Source organism: Dermacentor silvarum, chromosome 3, assembly GCF_013339745.2.
Source record: "Dermacentor silvarum isolate Dsil-2018 chromosome 3, BIME_Dsil_1.4, whole genome shotgun sequence".
Taxonomy (NCBI): domain Eukaryota; kingdom Metazoa; phylum Arthropoda; class Arachnida; order Ixodida; family Ixodidae; genus Dermacentor; species Dermacentor silvarum.
Window position 1 is genome coordinate 226,269,353 of NC_051156.1, and position 17,048 is coordinate 226,286,400.

At 40.8% G+C, this 17,048-nt stretch overlaps 1 protein-coding gene and 1 long non-coding RNA gene across 42 annotated transcripts in view; one reads left to right on the forward strand and one right to left on the reverse strand.

Annotated features, from left to right (window-relative positions):
• The window catches only part of LOC119446815 (basement membrane-specific heparan sulfate proteoglycan core protein), a 436,128-nt gene that overhangs the window by 336,724 nt on the left and 82,356 nt on the right, over positions 1–17,048 (forward strand). For 38 of the 41 annotated variants that reach the window (XM_049664395.1, XM_049664398.1, XM_049664397.1 and 35 more), the window contains 7 exons: positions 195–494; positions 3,886–3,992; positions 4,172–4,346; positions 4,961–5,242; positions 7,236–7,426; positions 12,234–12,351; positions 14,230–14,378. In XM_049664395.1, coding sequence (XP_049520352.1) covers positions 195–494; positions 3,886–3,992; positions 4,172–4,346; positions 4,961–5,242; positions 7,236–7,426; positions 12,234–12,351; positions 14,230–14,378 — 1,322 coding nt within the window. The remainder of the gene's footprint in view (positions 1–194; positions 495–3,885; positions 3,993–4,171; positions 4,347–4,960; positions 5,243–7,235; positions 7,427–12,233; positions 12,352–14,229; positions 14,379–17,048) is intronic. The other 3 variants (XM_049664417.1, XM_049664425.1, XM_049664396.1) reach the window with 2 other exon arrangements.
• On the reverse strand, positions 5,915–6,255 carry LOC125944171 (uncharacterized). The gene is made up of 2 exons (XR_007466182.1): positions 5,997–6,255; positions 5,915–5,952 (listed from the first exon to the last, which is right to left on the reverse strand). It is a non-coding gene; the product is annotated as an uncharacterized LOC125944171 (long non-coding RNA).

Sequence of the window (17,048 nt, forward strand, 5' to 3'; positions counted from 1 at the left end):
ATGGGTTGATAGCAAACACTATGCAAAAACAGTGGTAAAAAATGCATTTCAGTGACTAACCACTCAGTGTGGTAAGTTTGTGGAACCATGAGACTGTATGAAGCTGCTTAAGTATTGCATATGCATGGCTATCGCTGTCACTTCCTATGCACAGTTGCATTTTGTCACCTTCATCATCATCACCCGCGAACCAGGCACTACTGCACCATCACCGCCGACAGTCTCGATAACTCCCAAGAACCTGGAAGCATTGCTGGGTGCAAGTACCAGCCTGACATGCTCTGTATCTGGGCCACGTCTGCCGATGCGGTTCGATTGGATCCATGGCACAACTCCCATCAATGCGTCGTCTGGCTTGGTCATCGAATCAGTGTCCAGCAAGATAAGCAGGCTGTTGGTGCCAGCACTGAAGACAGAGCACAGTGGGATATACACATGCAGAGCTGTGTGGCCCACACGCTCGTTTCAAGAGGTGGCATTCGTCCATGTATGGGGTAATGGCCGCCGGTTGTGCTTCATCGAAATGTCCTCCTCTTCCTTCCCCACCTCTTCTTCGTTGTGGTCTCTCCTGCTATGTGGTGTCGTCGTGCTGATACCTTCGGCTGTGCTGTGGCAACGATGATTCCTTTCTCATCTTTCTGGCTGTAAAAACATGGGCAGGCCTGCCTTTGTCGCATTCAGCAGTTCTCATCGCATTTAATGGCAACATACGAGGCATCTCTCTGAGACAGAACTGACCTTACCACTTCCTCAAGCTTGGGTTTTGCTCTTGTTTCATACGAAGAGCCAATATACCTGCAGGAAAGGAACAGAACTCACTTGTATCGTAGTGCTGTAACAGCAAGGAAAGGTTCCCATAAGGCCCTGTGCAACTTGTGCACCCATTTGTGCCACCCATTTATGGAAGGCATGAAATCATTACTGCAATGGGTCATTTGCATTCCTCTGGTGCAGGCTGCATTGCCCTGTTATGCATGCCTATAGCTAGCATCATCCTATTTCTATTATCAGCATGTGATATGTACATAATATGCTCCCAAATGGAGTGTTGACATTCTAGCAAAACAGCGCCCTCTTGGTCAAGACAATAGTTGCTCTACTAGGACTCGAGCACACCTGAAATAAGATCTCATGCAAACAATTATAAAGATACCAACAGAAGGATGTTTTTCAGTGGGCATGGAAACTGGATGAAATAAGAGCAAAAGATGAAAAGAATGCTCATGGTGCATAACACGCACAGGTTCATGCCTGGCACCATTGTGTTTATAAGCTCTCTCTGTAAGGGAAGTTCCCTTTGTGTTAACATGACTGTCAGCATGCTGTCACGTTATCAATTCCTCCGACAATATGTTGAAGGCTTCAGTTAATTCTCTGCTGATTTTATTATGCAACATTTTACTTCTTTTTAACTGTGTTCCTTTTAGCTGTGCTTAAGAGCTTAAGATAGTAGTACGACAATTATTTTAATGGTGCATCAAACATAAAGCTCTCCTAAGCTCTATCTTATATCGCTATTTTTGATAGTAACAAGATAGTGCGGCATTGATCAGGTTAAATGCAAGCTCCCTCCAAGAGGAAAGAAATCTAAGCATCCCATTGGGATAAATCCTGCACTCTAGCCATGACATGCTTAAGTACACTAGGAATCTGGAAGTATTACTTTTGTTTCATCTATAGTAAACGCCTTCTATGGTTTGTTAAGATATCAATTAGCTATGCATATTCATGTCCACACCAGCTCCCATCAATTTTCATTTAATAACAAGACTACTTAAGCTTGTCATAGCACTAGTAGGGAAATTGTTTTCATTTGCTGTAGAAATACAGTCGACTTCCATTAATTTGACCCTGACGGCACCGACAAAATTGATCGAGTTATCCGGTTTGTCGAGTTAAAAAGATGCAGAAAAAACGCCAAAACACACTGCCTGATTCATTTGGCAATATTTTCACAATTCTCGCATGCCCCCGAATCAAACTCACGTAAACGTAAATAACTAACGCGGAATTCTATTAAATCTCCTAAACAAAATAGAACTTTAACGCGCTCCCGATTTTTCAGCAAGAAAAATAGGCAATGGTCTAAATGAGTTTCACAACGGCGGCCGGCTTTTTAAAGTCAGCTTTGCCGCTATACATATGTGTTGTGCGGTAAAGCATACAAACGCCGTGAAGCAGTTTTGGTATTTGGTTTTACGGCCCGATTTTCTAGAAAAGGCGCGCGGGTTAGAGTCGGATAAATACCGCAATCATACATTCTGAGCTATGGTTATTGCTTTAAAATCTTCCTATGGCAGGCCGAAAATAGGCGTTTTCAGTTTGAGATGACGTGTGATCAACGCATTCACTATCCCCTAAGCTCCCCTGTCCCCTGGTCAAGTTCCAATTATCCAGCGAAGGCCAATTTTAAGATTGAAATAACGAAAGTTTGGGCCCATAAAAATGCATGGGCGCCGATGGGGACCTTCGGCCGGGATCATTAAACAACAACAACAACAAAAAAATTCAAATTAACCGCGGTCGAATTAATGGAAGTCTACTGTAGTATACTTCCACATTATGTTCATTTGTTTAATTCTTGACAGCAAACACATTGGGCTGTGAACTTTCACTTCCAAGTGCTGTCAAAAGATACTTCAATCACTCCTTGACAAATAATGTGTTGACATGCAGACTGACAGTGTGTATGGTTAGGGTATTCCAGCATACATATCCCTTTTCAAAAAATACTTAATCTCCTTAAAGTAGGAAACATACATGCTAGTTATTTTTCTATCATGCAATGTTTATACATATGTCATTGCACATGCCAGTTAGCTTTCAGCTCATACACATTAGTGTTCACATAGTGTAATGACACCATAATAACTGTATCTATATATGTCAGCTAAAAAACAAATAAGGGCCTTCTGAAAATTGTCAACTTAGAGCTTGACAGATTTTTTCTTAGAATATAAAAACATGTAATGCACTGAAAAAATATTTTCAGCTTGAGTTATTGCTTTTGGTTCTGTACTTGACAGCATCAGTGTGCGAAGATACCCAAGCAGAAAGCTCGACTAACATGCCTGCGAGTCTTGTGTCCTGTTGGCACTAATGGTCCTTCTTTGCATACTAATATTTGTTGTGCCACTGTGAAATCTTATAATGACGCAGTCTTTTTTTTTTTTTCCTGCTTCTTTTTTCTTTTTTTCTTAAGAAATGATGTGTTTTCTGGAAAGCTAAGTTCAGGCATCCGAGGTTCTGATGCAAGTTTGGTTATGTGTACAGTAGGATAAACCAAGTAATTTTCTGTCCAACCGGACTGCTTGTAATTAGATCCAAAGGGCAGTCTCGCACCGACTTCAATCTTATCATAGACACATCACACCAGACAAATGTAATAACAAGAAGAGCTTGTGTTTATTTTGAAAGATAGCGGTTATATGAAGAAAAAAAAATTTTTCTACTTTGAAATCATGTGATTGAAGGTCGGCACACTTTGAAAGGTAAACAACATTTTAACTTGGTCAGTGACACAGTGGTGCAGCTAGCATTCATGCACAATTTTCCACAAACTTTTCAGAATATTGATTGGCTGTAAAAACACATGTAGCTATAAATTGGGGCTGTACACTTATGCTGTACCTGTATTTCACTCTTAGTTCACACAGTGTCTATGGTTATGCATGGGTGGTAGACTGATATTTGCTTTGTATCTAACTGTTTATAGTGTGTTGAATAAGGTGGAAGACTGTAAGCAGTGCAGCAAAAAAAAAAAAAAAAAATAAAGGTGGTGTGATGTTAACCTTCAATTAAGTTTTAAGTTCTGAAACAGGTATTTAACTCATACATGTCTGAAGAAGCACAAATCCATGATGACAATGTGCCACTTTATTTTAGGTGGCGGTGGGCAGTCTATGAGAGTTCAGGTAGAACAACCTCGAATTCAAAGAGTTCCGGTAGGGTCGACTGTGACAATACGCTGCACTGGATATTCACAGTCAAAGGTAAGGTTCCTTCAGTGTTCTCCATTTTTGAGCATACATTTGCTACTTCCTATCATAAAAAAACATGCCAGGAAAACAAAGGGCTTTGGAAAGTCTGCTGAACTAAGAAGAGCTTTTTGTTATATTTTTAGCATTGTTGGTATCCTTCTGTGACTGTCTACTATTACATTTTGTTTCAGGCACCTTTCTCTTTGGTGTGGACCAAAGAATCTGGTAGCTTGCCTCTAAGAGCCACAGAAGCAAGTGGAATATTGACGGTGCCAGATGTTCGTGTTGAAGACAATGGAACGTATGTGTGCACCGGTTCGGATGTATCAAGTGTTGCCCAAGACAAAGCCGTTCTTCTTGTTGATGGTAATCATGAATGCTGCCCGCTGGACAAGCTTTTCTTTGTTATAGCAGTTCTCGAGAAAAGGCTTCATGACTTGAGCTAGTATTATTCAGGCGCCATGTATAATAAAGAAAGCTTAGATAAATTGTCGGGAAACCAGTGAAACGTTGCAGCATGAGAAGTAGTAGCACACAGGACTCATGCTGGCACGGGTCCCTTGCACTACTTTTTTTTTTTTCCCCTCTGTTCATTCCGGGGTTATACTATGCACCAAGTCGACTGGCATGCTACCCTTGACCGCATGACAAGCTTGCAAGGTTGGGCAGCACCATGCATTTTGTGATAGTCGGGGCCATGAAGAGGCATAGAGAACTTCCCGAGAGGCTGAGGTGCTAATGGTTGCAAGACTTTAAGGAGCAATGATAAAATAAGGGACAGTGTTGGATGTGGCCCATATTTTTCAACAGGAGTTGCACAGAGTTGAAATGGTGGACTGACTGTGCTTGTGCAAAATTGTTCCACATAGCATGTCACTTGTGCGAAATCACACTGAGGTAGCATCATTGCATTCCTTGAGCTGAGTACGCCGCCACCTCTTTTGTACTCACATGACTCGTGCTAACATATTATTTTGCAGGGCTTGACCAGAAATCAGCTCCACGAGCACGAATTGAGCCACATTTCCAAGAGGTTAATGTTGGGCAGCCAGTTGAGTTCCGTTGCCTAGCTGACGGCTTCCCTGAGCCAACTGTTAAATGGTCAGGAGGCCGCAATGGTATGGTCAACCCAGAGTCTACATTCATCGATGGAGTTTTCCGGATACCTGCTGCTCGGAAATCTGATGAAGCAGAGTACTTTTGTACTGCAAGCAATGCCATGGGAACAGATAACATTAGGACAGTGCTGTTTGTGAAAGGAGGTAAGCGAGTATTCAAGTGACCTGTGTCAAAATTTTTGGACAGTTATTGTCATTGCTGTTATGGAGGCTGAGCTGTTGCTCTCTCTCACAAAGCTTTTGAGGCTTTTGATAGCGTTATGAGTGATAAAATAGTAAATATTTTCTCTTCACGTTCACTTCAGGAACTGCCAAGAGAACACAAAAAGGCATAATGATGCATCCTTAGGCATTTTTATAAGGCGGTGAGAGGAGGAAGTCCTTGAGAAATAAGAAGCTTTTAGCCATTTTTAAGAGCGTTTAGACTGCTATGGGGATGGCTCAGTCCTTTTGACTAGTAAAGTGGTTTACTGATTGTACTTGTACGTGGCCGCAAAAATTGTAAAAATTTTTTTCTTTTCATTTGTGCTTGTGCAGTAAACCTAGATTGTTATTTGCTTAGGTATTCGGTGGACAACAGTGTGTAGCTAAATTTACCATCATGTTATTATTTGCAGCAGACTGTTTTTGAACAGAAGGCACACTGTAAAACCCTATAATTTCGAGGCCCTGATTGTTTGTGAAATGAGGACTTGGGGCATATGTTAGTGGCTACTAAACTTTGCAATTTTAGGCTTCGGTCTCGTTTGGTTCGGATTCGGCCTAGCTCTCGCAGCCGCAAAAGCTCCTTACCATTTTTTTCACCATTTCTGCCTTCTTGAAACAGTGCAATCTGTTTAGCCTTTTACTTTGCACTCTAGTCACATGTGTTCTTCATGCATCGCTTCTCATGCATAACTACTTGTCCAAGGGATGCATCAGCTTATTGTCCACATTTACTTCCTAAATACTTTGCATGTCCTTAAATTTTGCAACATTTTACAATCGCAAAATTCATATAAATTGAGGGCACATGAATGTAATGGTTTTCACACAAATCAAGAGAAAAACAAGCTAGAATGTTTTCTCATATTATGTGCTTGTACAATGCAGTGCCATGTTAGTGCTGACATTGTATAGGAATGTCTGTGCATTGTATTTGATTTTTTTCGAGGTGACTCTGTGTATCTAGCTATGCTAAATTTCGAGAGTTTATTTTATTCTTAAGTAATACAATATAAATTACGTGTTTTGCTCTGCAATACTAATAACTGAAAGTTCAGCTAAAACCACTATTTTTTTTTAAACTGGAACTGCAGTTATTTGCCCAAATTTTATTGTGTTGGCCACATATTGCACAGTCTTGATCTTGATACCTAGTTTATGGATCACAGCAGCAGTCATTCACTATAACACTAGTGAATTATCTCAGCATTCACAAAATAAATCCTTTTCATGTTCTTTTGGCTGTGACGATGTCCACTTGCTCAATCCACTACGTACTGCCTCTTGCTCTAGCAGTGTATGTGAATCTATATACCGGTTGGAAGTTGTGTATTCACCAAGAGCTGATACATGCACATCACACAACCATGTGCTGGTGAGGCATCTGAGTACTGCCAAAGCATCAGCTGCAATGCAAGGATGCTTGCACTACAGATACAGGCATTGTTCTTATGTCATCAGCCCGAAGTCATGTTAAAAAGTTACTGAATACTTTTATACTTTATTTTTGAGTTTCTGATGCCAGTAGATGCCATGATTTCCTACTCTTTTGAGGTCTTCATTACTTATATTGCATGCATGCACTTCTTTCTTCTATCTTTCAAGGGGCAGAACTCTATAATTTGCAATTTATCATAATTTTAGGCAATAAGGTCATCTGTTTGTTGCTATTACCGCTATAAAGTGTGCCTGTGCTGCTTAGGTACCCTGCTGTATAATATCATTTCTCCGTGTAGGCTAGGTCCAGTTTTTTTATATTTTCTATTATGGCTCGAAAGCTACAAAGGCCAACACTGAACAGCCAGATTCTAAAAAACGGTTAGGTTATAGATGATAGAGCTAGGAAACCAAACAAGCAAAAGACCGCTTACCTTTCTTGGTGACTATAAAACCACCTCCTATAACTCTTTCTTTACTAACCTCTCTGAAAAAGAAACAATGGCTGCCATTGTTTCCGAAGATGACTCAGGTGCTGGAGAGGGCCCCCACCTTACCATCCACCCAACAAGTTTTGAGGCCAGAAAAGGAGAGACTGTACGCTTTGACTGCCGAGCTTCTGGACGGCCAACACCAAACATCACATGGTCATTTTCTGGTGGCCCGATGCCAGACAATGCCAACCAGGTTAGTTTCTATAGAAGTAGCTATAATGCTTTGGGTTAGCATTGAGTTAGCTAAACAAGTATTAAAAAGATATCTAAGGTCAGGCAAATAAGTTCATGCTGATTGCAGCACATGTTGAAAAGACAGATTTGTATGGAATTTCTGTTAGGTAAGGATTAAAGGTCACAGTTGCAGCAAGTTCTGTTGAAGTCTGCGAATATTTGAAACTTTCAAATAATGAATGGAATAGTGTCCTATTCGATTCGGTCTTTGAATCAAATAGTCACTATTTATAAATGTGAATATTTTTCAAATACTTTTCGAATATTTTGCTACGTCAACTGTGCCCAAATAAACATAAAATTAGAGCAAAAGTATGGTAAATGCTTACTCCCGTGGGCATAGCATAGATATGAAACATCAGAACTTATGACTTTTACTTTTTAGTGCACAGACACAGAGGTACGACGCGGACACAGCGCTAACTTCCAACAATTTCTTATTCTACGAAGCGGTACACACATATATAGATGTGTTTACTGCTTCATAGAATAAAAAATTGTATGGTGCACACATTGTATGGTATTGTATGGTATTGCATGGTACACATATATATAGATATGTGTGTACTGCTTCGTAGAATAAAAAATTGTTGGAAGTTAGCACTGTGTCTGCATCGTACCTCTGTGTCTTGTCCCTTTTTGTGCGCTAAAAAGTAAAAGTCATGGAATACCAACATGCCCAAACTTACGCTCTATCAGAACTTACGTAGAAGAGCAGGCTACGCCACTTAGGTAGCCATACTTTACAGACTGTAGAGCAATCATTCCCACTCTCTGAAGAGCCCTGTTCATGCAGAGAAACAACTTGTTTGCTCCAAATTCTCCATTTTTGCTTTTAATAAACAGCACTTCATAATGTACTATGCAATGACAGAAACTTGCTAACTTAAAGAATACTGGGATGTGAACATCATTTTATATTAATTGTGATAACGACTATTCATTATTTGAAAACTATTTGAAAAGTATTCGATATTACATTTGATTCACTTCTGGCACTATTCAATTCATATTTGATTTAGTCTCAAAAATCACTGTTCGCAAGTCCCTAAAGTTCTGTATAGCTTTTATTGAAACACCGTTGCTGTGCACAGAACCCAGTAACTGCTGGCCTGTGCACCTTCACATTGCATGAGTCTTTGCCACATTATGCCAATGCACAATGCAAACAAAGTGTATCTTTTTCATCTTTTCATGTTGCACTGAAAGAGAGATAGAGATGTACAAGCTGTAATGATAGGCTGGAGATGTTAGCCTGGCTGGTCACCTGACATGCTGCTCTGAGTCCATTTAATGAACTGAATGCAGTTTTGTTCGTGATCATAAATGTACTTGTGCAGCTCCTATGATATTCCATAAGTGGGCAAAACAGTTTCAATTAAGAAAAGGGAAAGAAAGGTTATATGGTACAAGCAGGTGTGAATATTGCATGGACTTTGTATTCTTGGAGGAAGCTGCGGCATTTTGAGCCTTTGTGCTGCTGTCTTTAAAGTTGTTCTGTTTGTGACTCATAGCATCTTTTAACCACCGTAGAGGAGCTGAACTAGGCGCCTTTGCCAAAAGCTTGAACACTTTAATTGTTCCATGAAATATATAAAGATTGTTGATGTGCCTACAGTTAAATCAGTGAATTGATTTAAAATGAAAGATAACTCACTTTGATTGTCAAACTGAACAGTCGATACTCATGCTATAGAGTAAGGAGAGAGAGAAGATACAAGAGGGCCAGCCAAACTTGAATTCTGCTTTTTTAAGAGGTTTAAATGCTGTTAACAGGACAGAAGTGGAAGTGGTGCACCTAACTGGACAGCAATTAAGGAAGCAATAAATAGTCACAACAATTTAAGTTATCATGAAGATCATAATAACCGAATAAAGAAGCTAAACAAAGCCTTATTTCTCTCTCTACACTGTACATCTTGCTACTGGTTCAAATGTAGTGACCCACATCAGAAAGACAAACAAGCCTTGACTTGCAAAGATCAAAACAATAAATCTGTTTGCAAAAACTGTAGTAGGCCTGTGTACACAACCATAAGCAAACATTTCTAAATACCAAATCAATAATTTTAATATTGAATATTGATTGAATAACAAGAGTGTTCTAGTCATATTAAAATGTTGAACACTCATACACTTCTAGCAAATAATATTGCTTATACCTATTCATTATACACCTATGTAAGTAAGATTGTTTGCCTAACTTCTACTACTTAAATGTTAGTTGTGTCAACTTGTAAAGTGATCGAAGTCAAAGCTACAGGCAATGCATGCTTGTGCTACACAGCAACTTGGTTGACCCATGAATAATATTGCGGAACAGCTAAAAGCAATGCAGTTTGCCTTAGAGGGTGGTGGTCTTGTATTTGTTTGCACAAGGCTTATCTGTACATATTCCTATAAAATACAGAATATCCTATATGTACAGAATACAGCAAAAAAAAAAAAAAAATTACGGCAGATAGTCATCGATGGTCATGCTATGAGCATTCAAGCAATGTAGTGACACACCGTATTTCGGAAGTCACGTTTATTTAACATCTGTAGTGGTCACTCAAACTTCCATTGCTTTGGCAATACGAGTCCAGTATAGTTCAGTATATACTCCAGTATAGTCCCTCTTTGCTATGGCACTCGCTTGCCATGGTCCCCCAAGAGCATGGCAACGACTGCACATGTCGATGCCGTCACAACGATGGAATGATGAAGAAGGAATGACGTTGATGGAACAACAAAGGTGGTAGTACGATGAGATGACGATTCTGAAATTATCACAATGGTATAACGATGACAGCATGACGACGACATGAAGTCAGTGAAATGATGACAAGTCTATGATGGTGATGGCGTTACGACGATGGTGGGAGGACGACCGGATGACGAAGCTGGAATGACGATGGCACGACCACGACTGCATGACGAAAATGGTATTAAACAGATGCATGGTAGCAACATTATGATGATGACGCATGCAATGGCAATGATGGCATGATAGCAAAAGCATAATTACAATTGAATGATGGCAGCATAATTACGATAGAGTGGCGAAGAAGGAATGACATCGATGGAATGATGAAGGAGGTAGACGACTGGCACAACGACAGTGGGATGATGTTACTGAAGTGATTACGATGGCCAGAAGACTGCGTGACGATGACTGCATGATGACGGCAGCATGACGAGAGTCGGATGACGAAGTTAGGACGACGACGATGCAATGACCGCAACAGCAACACAATCACAGTATGATAACAAATGCATCATGTGAAATATTTACAACACAGGACTCTGTTTAAAGGGAAAAATTAATTAAAACCCACATTCCGGTTAGCAATACAGGAGAACAAAGGAAAACATCGCAGCATAAGACGCAACATCTGCTCTGTCAGAAAAAGCGTCTATCCTCTCTGTATGACGATGACACAATGATGACAATGGCATGGCATGACTACAATAGCATGACAAGAGTCGGATAATTAAGCTTGAGTGACGGCAATGGAACGACTACGGCGGCATCACGACAGCAATGATGGCTGTATGACAACGATGGTGTGAGGACAACGGCATGACGAGAGTCGGATAAGAAAGCTGGGATGACGATGATTCAACGACCACAACGGCATCACAAGCTATTAGACAACTTGGGTCACTGGTTTGCCACAGAAGGCATGACGACGACAACAGCATGACAAGAGTCAGATCACGAAGCTGGAATGATAACGACAGAACAATCACAACGGCATCACGACCACGAGCACATACCTAGTGGCCCAAACTGGTAGACAACTTGGGCCACTGGGTCGGCGTAAGAAGCTGGCTGGCTAACTGGCTGGCTGGCTAGCTAGCTAGCTGTCTAGCTAGCCATGGATGGACGGATGGAATCAAAACGACTGCAGTAGGCAAAGAATGCTTAGTGCATTAAAAGAAAAGGGTAGAGTGCCTTACAATGGAAGTTTTGCACTGAGAATGTGAACTCTGATAATTATTTGCCCTAGAGGCACCTCTTGACTGCTTGCGAGCATATAGTTTTGTTATTACACACCTGCATGTAAGAGATTTGTTTCTGCAGCGCACAAATAGCACGGCAGTGTCACAGTGCATGTAGCTACAAGAATATATAGGAGCTTTTATAGCAGCATGGCAGTCGAAACAGCAGAGTAAAATATGTGGCAGGTTACATTTTCTTGGAAAGACTGAGAGGAGGAGGCAAGATTCTGACATATTGTTTATTCCAATATTATCCGACATATTCCAAAATATTCGAACTCATTGTTAGGACTAATGTCTATTAATAAAATGTGACTTTGGGAGGCTGGAATAGACTAGCCACTCAATAAAGAGAGATGACTGGTATTTTCACAAAAAGGCAATGATGATTGTATTTGATGGTGAAATAAAATGAGGTTGACTTGAGAGAAGTTAGCAAGGCAATGTCGAAGAAGAGCTGAACTCCAAGGAGCTGAGAAAAGAATGGGTGAATAGTTGGGGCAAGTGGAAAAACACATAAAACACAGCAGCCCTGTAAGTAGATTGGGCATAGCCAGCAGAAAACACACCAGGTTTCCGTTCCTCTATTCAAGGACACCTGCAGTATTTCACTTCAATCAAGCAGACATATTGAAGGGCTGTTAACCTGACACTTGCTCCACATGAGGCAACTATATCTCCATTCACAGTTGTTGCTACACAATGATAAACAAGCTCATAAATCTGTTAAGTGGCACGGTACTTCTGTTTGAAACCTCATTTGGACCTTTCTCCTCTAGGTGGGAGGTGTGCTGACCTTGCTAAATGTTGACGAACAGAACCAAGGAAGCTACATGTGCGTCGCAAGCAATCGTTATGGAACAGCACAAGGCCAGGCACCTTTGCAGCTAACGACAAGTATGCCTTCAGTTTAGTCATTGTTTATTTCTGTTCAAGAGCTCTGCTTCTCGTGATTAAAGTTTATCAGTGTGCAGCATTTAGTTTGTAACGTCGTTTAAAGTTTTCAACTGAAATGCATCTTTCTACTGTGTTTTGTCATGCTCATGTGTCTGTTCAGCATTTAAAGTCAGTTTGTGTTATCAGCAGAAAGAAGCAAGGGTTAAAGCAGTCAATAATAAAGCACTTATGTTGACCCTCACTAAGATAAACAGTGGACTCTCTTTAAACAGAATCTCCGGAGACCAGGCAATTAAGTTCCATTTATCGAGATATCGAGATATTGAGGATACTGGAGATGCTCTTTTGGAAAGGGCAAATACTTTATTGCCAACAGCAGACAAAGGTGTAGCAATTCTGTTTAAGTGTCTTCTGTTAACCGAGATTCTACTGTATATGGTTATGGCACAAAATAAAATATGAAACAAGTTTGTGAGATTAATTGTAGCCTTAAGGGGCAGTGATAGATACTAAGCCGTTACACTCAGGGCTTAAAGTCTCCCTTCAGTGTAGGGGGGTCCTCATAGAGCGGTGTCCAATATGTATATACAGTTAAACCTGGATATAACAAAATTGACAAATTCCCGAAAAATTTTGTTTGAAAGAGGATTTCGTTATATGCAGGTTCGGCACGAATATTTGAAAAAGAAACGCTTACCGTATTTACTCGATTCTAACGCACCCTCGATCGTAACGCGCACCCATTTTCCATGACCAAAAGAGAGGGAAAAAAAATGTGCGTGGACGCGTATTGTTTCGCACAAGCGCAAGGCGTCAGAAACGAAGAGCGAGCGACACGATGGCGTCGTAGCGTCGTATAGTGTCACCTAGTGTCAGGTTAGTGAAGTGAAGTGCAGAGACTTGTGCAGTAACCAAAGAGTGGCGCTGCCAGCGCGTTGAAAAAAAAAAGATGTTCTTTTTTTCCTTCGGCAACATCAACTAGAAAAGGAGAGTGCTGGCTTGGCGGGCTAGGCCAGCTGCAGCAAGCGGCGAGATCAGGTTTGAATGAAGGTAGGGGGAAAGGTCACGCCTGCAGCAGCAAGATCGCCAGGTCGAGGGATGCAGGCCCGCCTCGTGCACGCTCGCACGCACGCACACGTGTGCTCGCTCTCGCCTCGTAGTCGCCGTGAATTCGAGCATGCCAAGTGCAACGCCGCCACTTCGCATTCCGTCGCGGCAGAGAAGGTGCTTCCGGTTGCTGCTCGTGCAAAAATGACAAAACTTGGGGGAATCGCTAGGTTGTCGGCGGGGAAAATTCATTATTTCGAGGGGGTCTCCCGCTGCCACTTCGTTACGTAGAGGTCAAATACATCTGCTTCTATGGAGTAACAGCGGGGAATAGAAAAACTTCATTATATCCAGGAATTCGTTATATGGAGGTTCGTTATAAGCAGGTTTAACTGTATATACGTGGGACAAACGGTAAAGCTGTATAACTGATTATTTGCGATTCATTTATTTGAAAAATTTAATTTGCATTTCCCAACAAAAGGCACTAGTGGTAATAAAATCACTTCCGGTGCTTGTCGAATGGATGCCGTAGTGCTACAGTTGACCTGCTGAGGGGGGCCGAGATCCTCCTTAAAAGATGGAAGGCGGCCGGGCCCCCCCCCCCCGGGCCCCCTCTGACTTTAAGCACTGGTTACACTACTATCAGTCAAGAATGACCGAAAGCTGGGCAAGTTGGTTCATATTCATAATTATGGCTGGGCAGTGCAACCTAAACGGATGGCAGAGACATAGAAAAATGACAGGACATGTGCTATTATTCAAGTTTGACAGTTCCATGTGATACAGTCTTTGTGCCACACTTATGTCTACTTTGGCACACTTATGCAGGAAGGAACATCCCTTCAGTGCACATTGAACCGGAGAGACAGACGGTTCGCCAGGGAGAGGATGCAAAGTTGCGTTGCATTGCGACAGGAACACCCACACCAGTAATCAAGTTTGCAAAAGTTGGAAGCAACTTCACTCATAGGCACATTGTGAGTGTGTTTTCTTCTTTATAAAAGCGTTACATTTAATAGCTTGTCAGAGGTTTCGGGGCCTCCTTGAAATTTTGAACATGTCCTTTACAACTAATTTGGTAAGTTCCATTCTTGCTGTAGCCAGCCCATGATGGTTTTCAGAACATGGAACACATGGAAAATTTAAATTTCATTGCAGCGTGTATGCAGAAGCTGGCAGTTAGTGATTGTGTAATCCCTGCTGCTGTAGTTTAGTGGTTACGGCGTTACGCTGCTAAGCTCAAGGTCGAGGTTCGATCCCAGCTGCGACAGCCACATTTTAATCGGGGCAAGATGCACAAGGTTTCATGTACTTAAACTTAGAAGCAAAAAAATAAACACAGGTGGTCAAAATTAATCCAAGGTCCCCCACTACGGCATATGCTTCATAATAAGATCATAGTTTTGGCACATATACCCTAGAATTACAGTTACTGTGTAATTAACACAGACCTGTCAATATTAAGCATTGTGCTTAGGCAGCAAAGGAATTCACTGTTTTGGTTATTTTCATGTTCTGAAAACCGTTGTGGGCAGCTGTGCTTTCCCTAAATAATGCTGCATGAGGCAGTAGTGCACTAATATTAGGCAGAGTGGAGCACAATTTCAAACTCTGTTTCCTTACACATGTTTCCTTATCGTATCTAGTTGTTGTAGATACGAATTGTTAGCATTTCATTGAATTAAAGTAGCATTGAAAGGTTGCAAGCAAAAACAATAAATGTTCAATTTACTGTAAGAGACAAATGTTAAAGATGCAAGAAGGAAGCCACTTCTGAATAATAGTCGCTCATCTATTTTTTAGTGAAGGTTATATTGACTATTCACTGAACAAATTCTGAGAAACAGTGTACATTACATTTTGGTTGCATATTGTTCCTACGCAAATCAAAATTCATATGTTGCCTCGGGCTCTAATTTTATGTGAGCTTCACTCTTGATGATGCAATGAGGTGACATGACATGCCTTTCTTTAGAGGGACGCTAATGAGAAACACTAAACCAGTTTAGACTAATAAAGTGTTCTTTGAAAACTCTATCTTCATTAATTTCACTATAATAGGTTTATTAGTAAAAGAGCAAATGAAGGTCAAAGTTCAATTTCTCGAAGTTCGTGCCGAAACCCCAGTGCAGTGTCATGTCACAAACTCCAAAGCATTTTTTTGTACTTGGGCCTCATTGGCTCAGTAAAAGTTTGCGGAACTTGCCAAGTTCATTCTTATTTAGGATACAATGTAGTCCATTTTACCGATAAACTATTAACTCTTGTCTAGGAGACGCTGTCATAATCCATGACATCAGTGAACAGGAACTTGAAGGTGGCGTCGCCACCCGTCTTTCGTTTGTGTGGCTTGTCTGGATTATGAAGCCTCTTCTCGTGAAAACAGAGGCCTCTTTTTTGATATTGTGGATGGGCAATGTGCTAATACTATAGGTGAAATTATTTAGCATTTTTATGTCTCTTAAGCAATGCAGCATAGGACGGACAAGAACACTATTGCAAAACTATGTTAAGAAATGCTGCACCAGTTTGCGCTGCAGTCAACTTTTGTTAATTTGGTCTCAACACAACATGAATTGGTTCAAATTAGCCAACGGATGCAAGGCGCACCTTCAAAATTTGTATAGGATTCCACTTTTATTCATATGTCGCAGTGCTTCATGATTTCCACAACTTTTGTCAGCTAGAGCTGCTGTATGTGTGATGAAACTTGCAAGATGTTCTCTTTTATGTTGTCTTAAGAAAGGATATGAGGATTGGATCACGAAAATCGCTACAAAGAAATCGACTTTCAGAAACCACTTATTTTGGCATCGGCAGGGCCTAACGATCTATGCTTTATCAGAACAATTTAGCTGAAAATACACTTGAAAGGCCAGAAAAAAAATACTAATTTGTCAGCACGGACAGCTAGAACGAAGCTCACTATCGTGTAAAATACCGAAGTTCACAGAGCAGGCTCTCGTGTTTCTAGCCACCGAGTGCCACCATCCTGGTATAATATGAAAGCTCAAAGTTACTTCTTTCCGTTTCCACCCTTTTTTTGCCTACAATGGCTGGGTAGGAAAATCTCAAACGTCCAAACATGGTGGGCTGGTTTGATGAATCTTGCATGCGACGCATGTGGCCCTTCGATTGGCTGAGTCAGCACACCAGCATGCTGAAAGGCACGTTCCGATTGGCTGTTGCTATAGAACAGCTGCACTTACACTGCCGGCACAGTGCTTCCTATGCAAGCCGCTATCTGTAATTGAGGCATTCCATACCAGACGGAAAGGAGACGTCGTTCTGAGTGACATAAGGTTTAAGTATCTTGCTAGCACATGCAGCAAGTGATAGCCATGATACGCAAGTCATTCAAACATGTAATTAGTCATTGTAATCATATCTTCTCTGTCTTCTGGTAAAGTTGTTGTACGCATATATATATATATATATATATATATATATATATATATATATATATATATATATAAACAAATGCCTCCTAATAAAGAAGATATTTCCAAGTCAGTGCATGTCCTCTGTATTTCCATTGTTTTTGCAAGTGCTATATAAATCAAAAGATGATATTTCACCTGTTCGGGTAGTAAATTCGTGTCAAAGAAAAAACAAGTTCTAAGTGTCTTGAACCTATTAGCCAAATG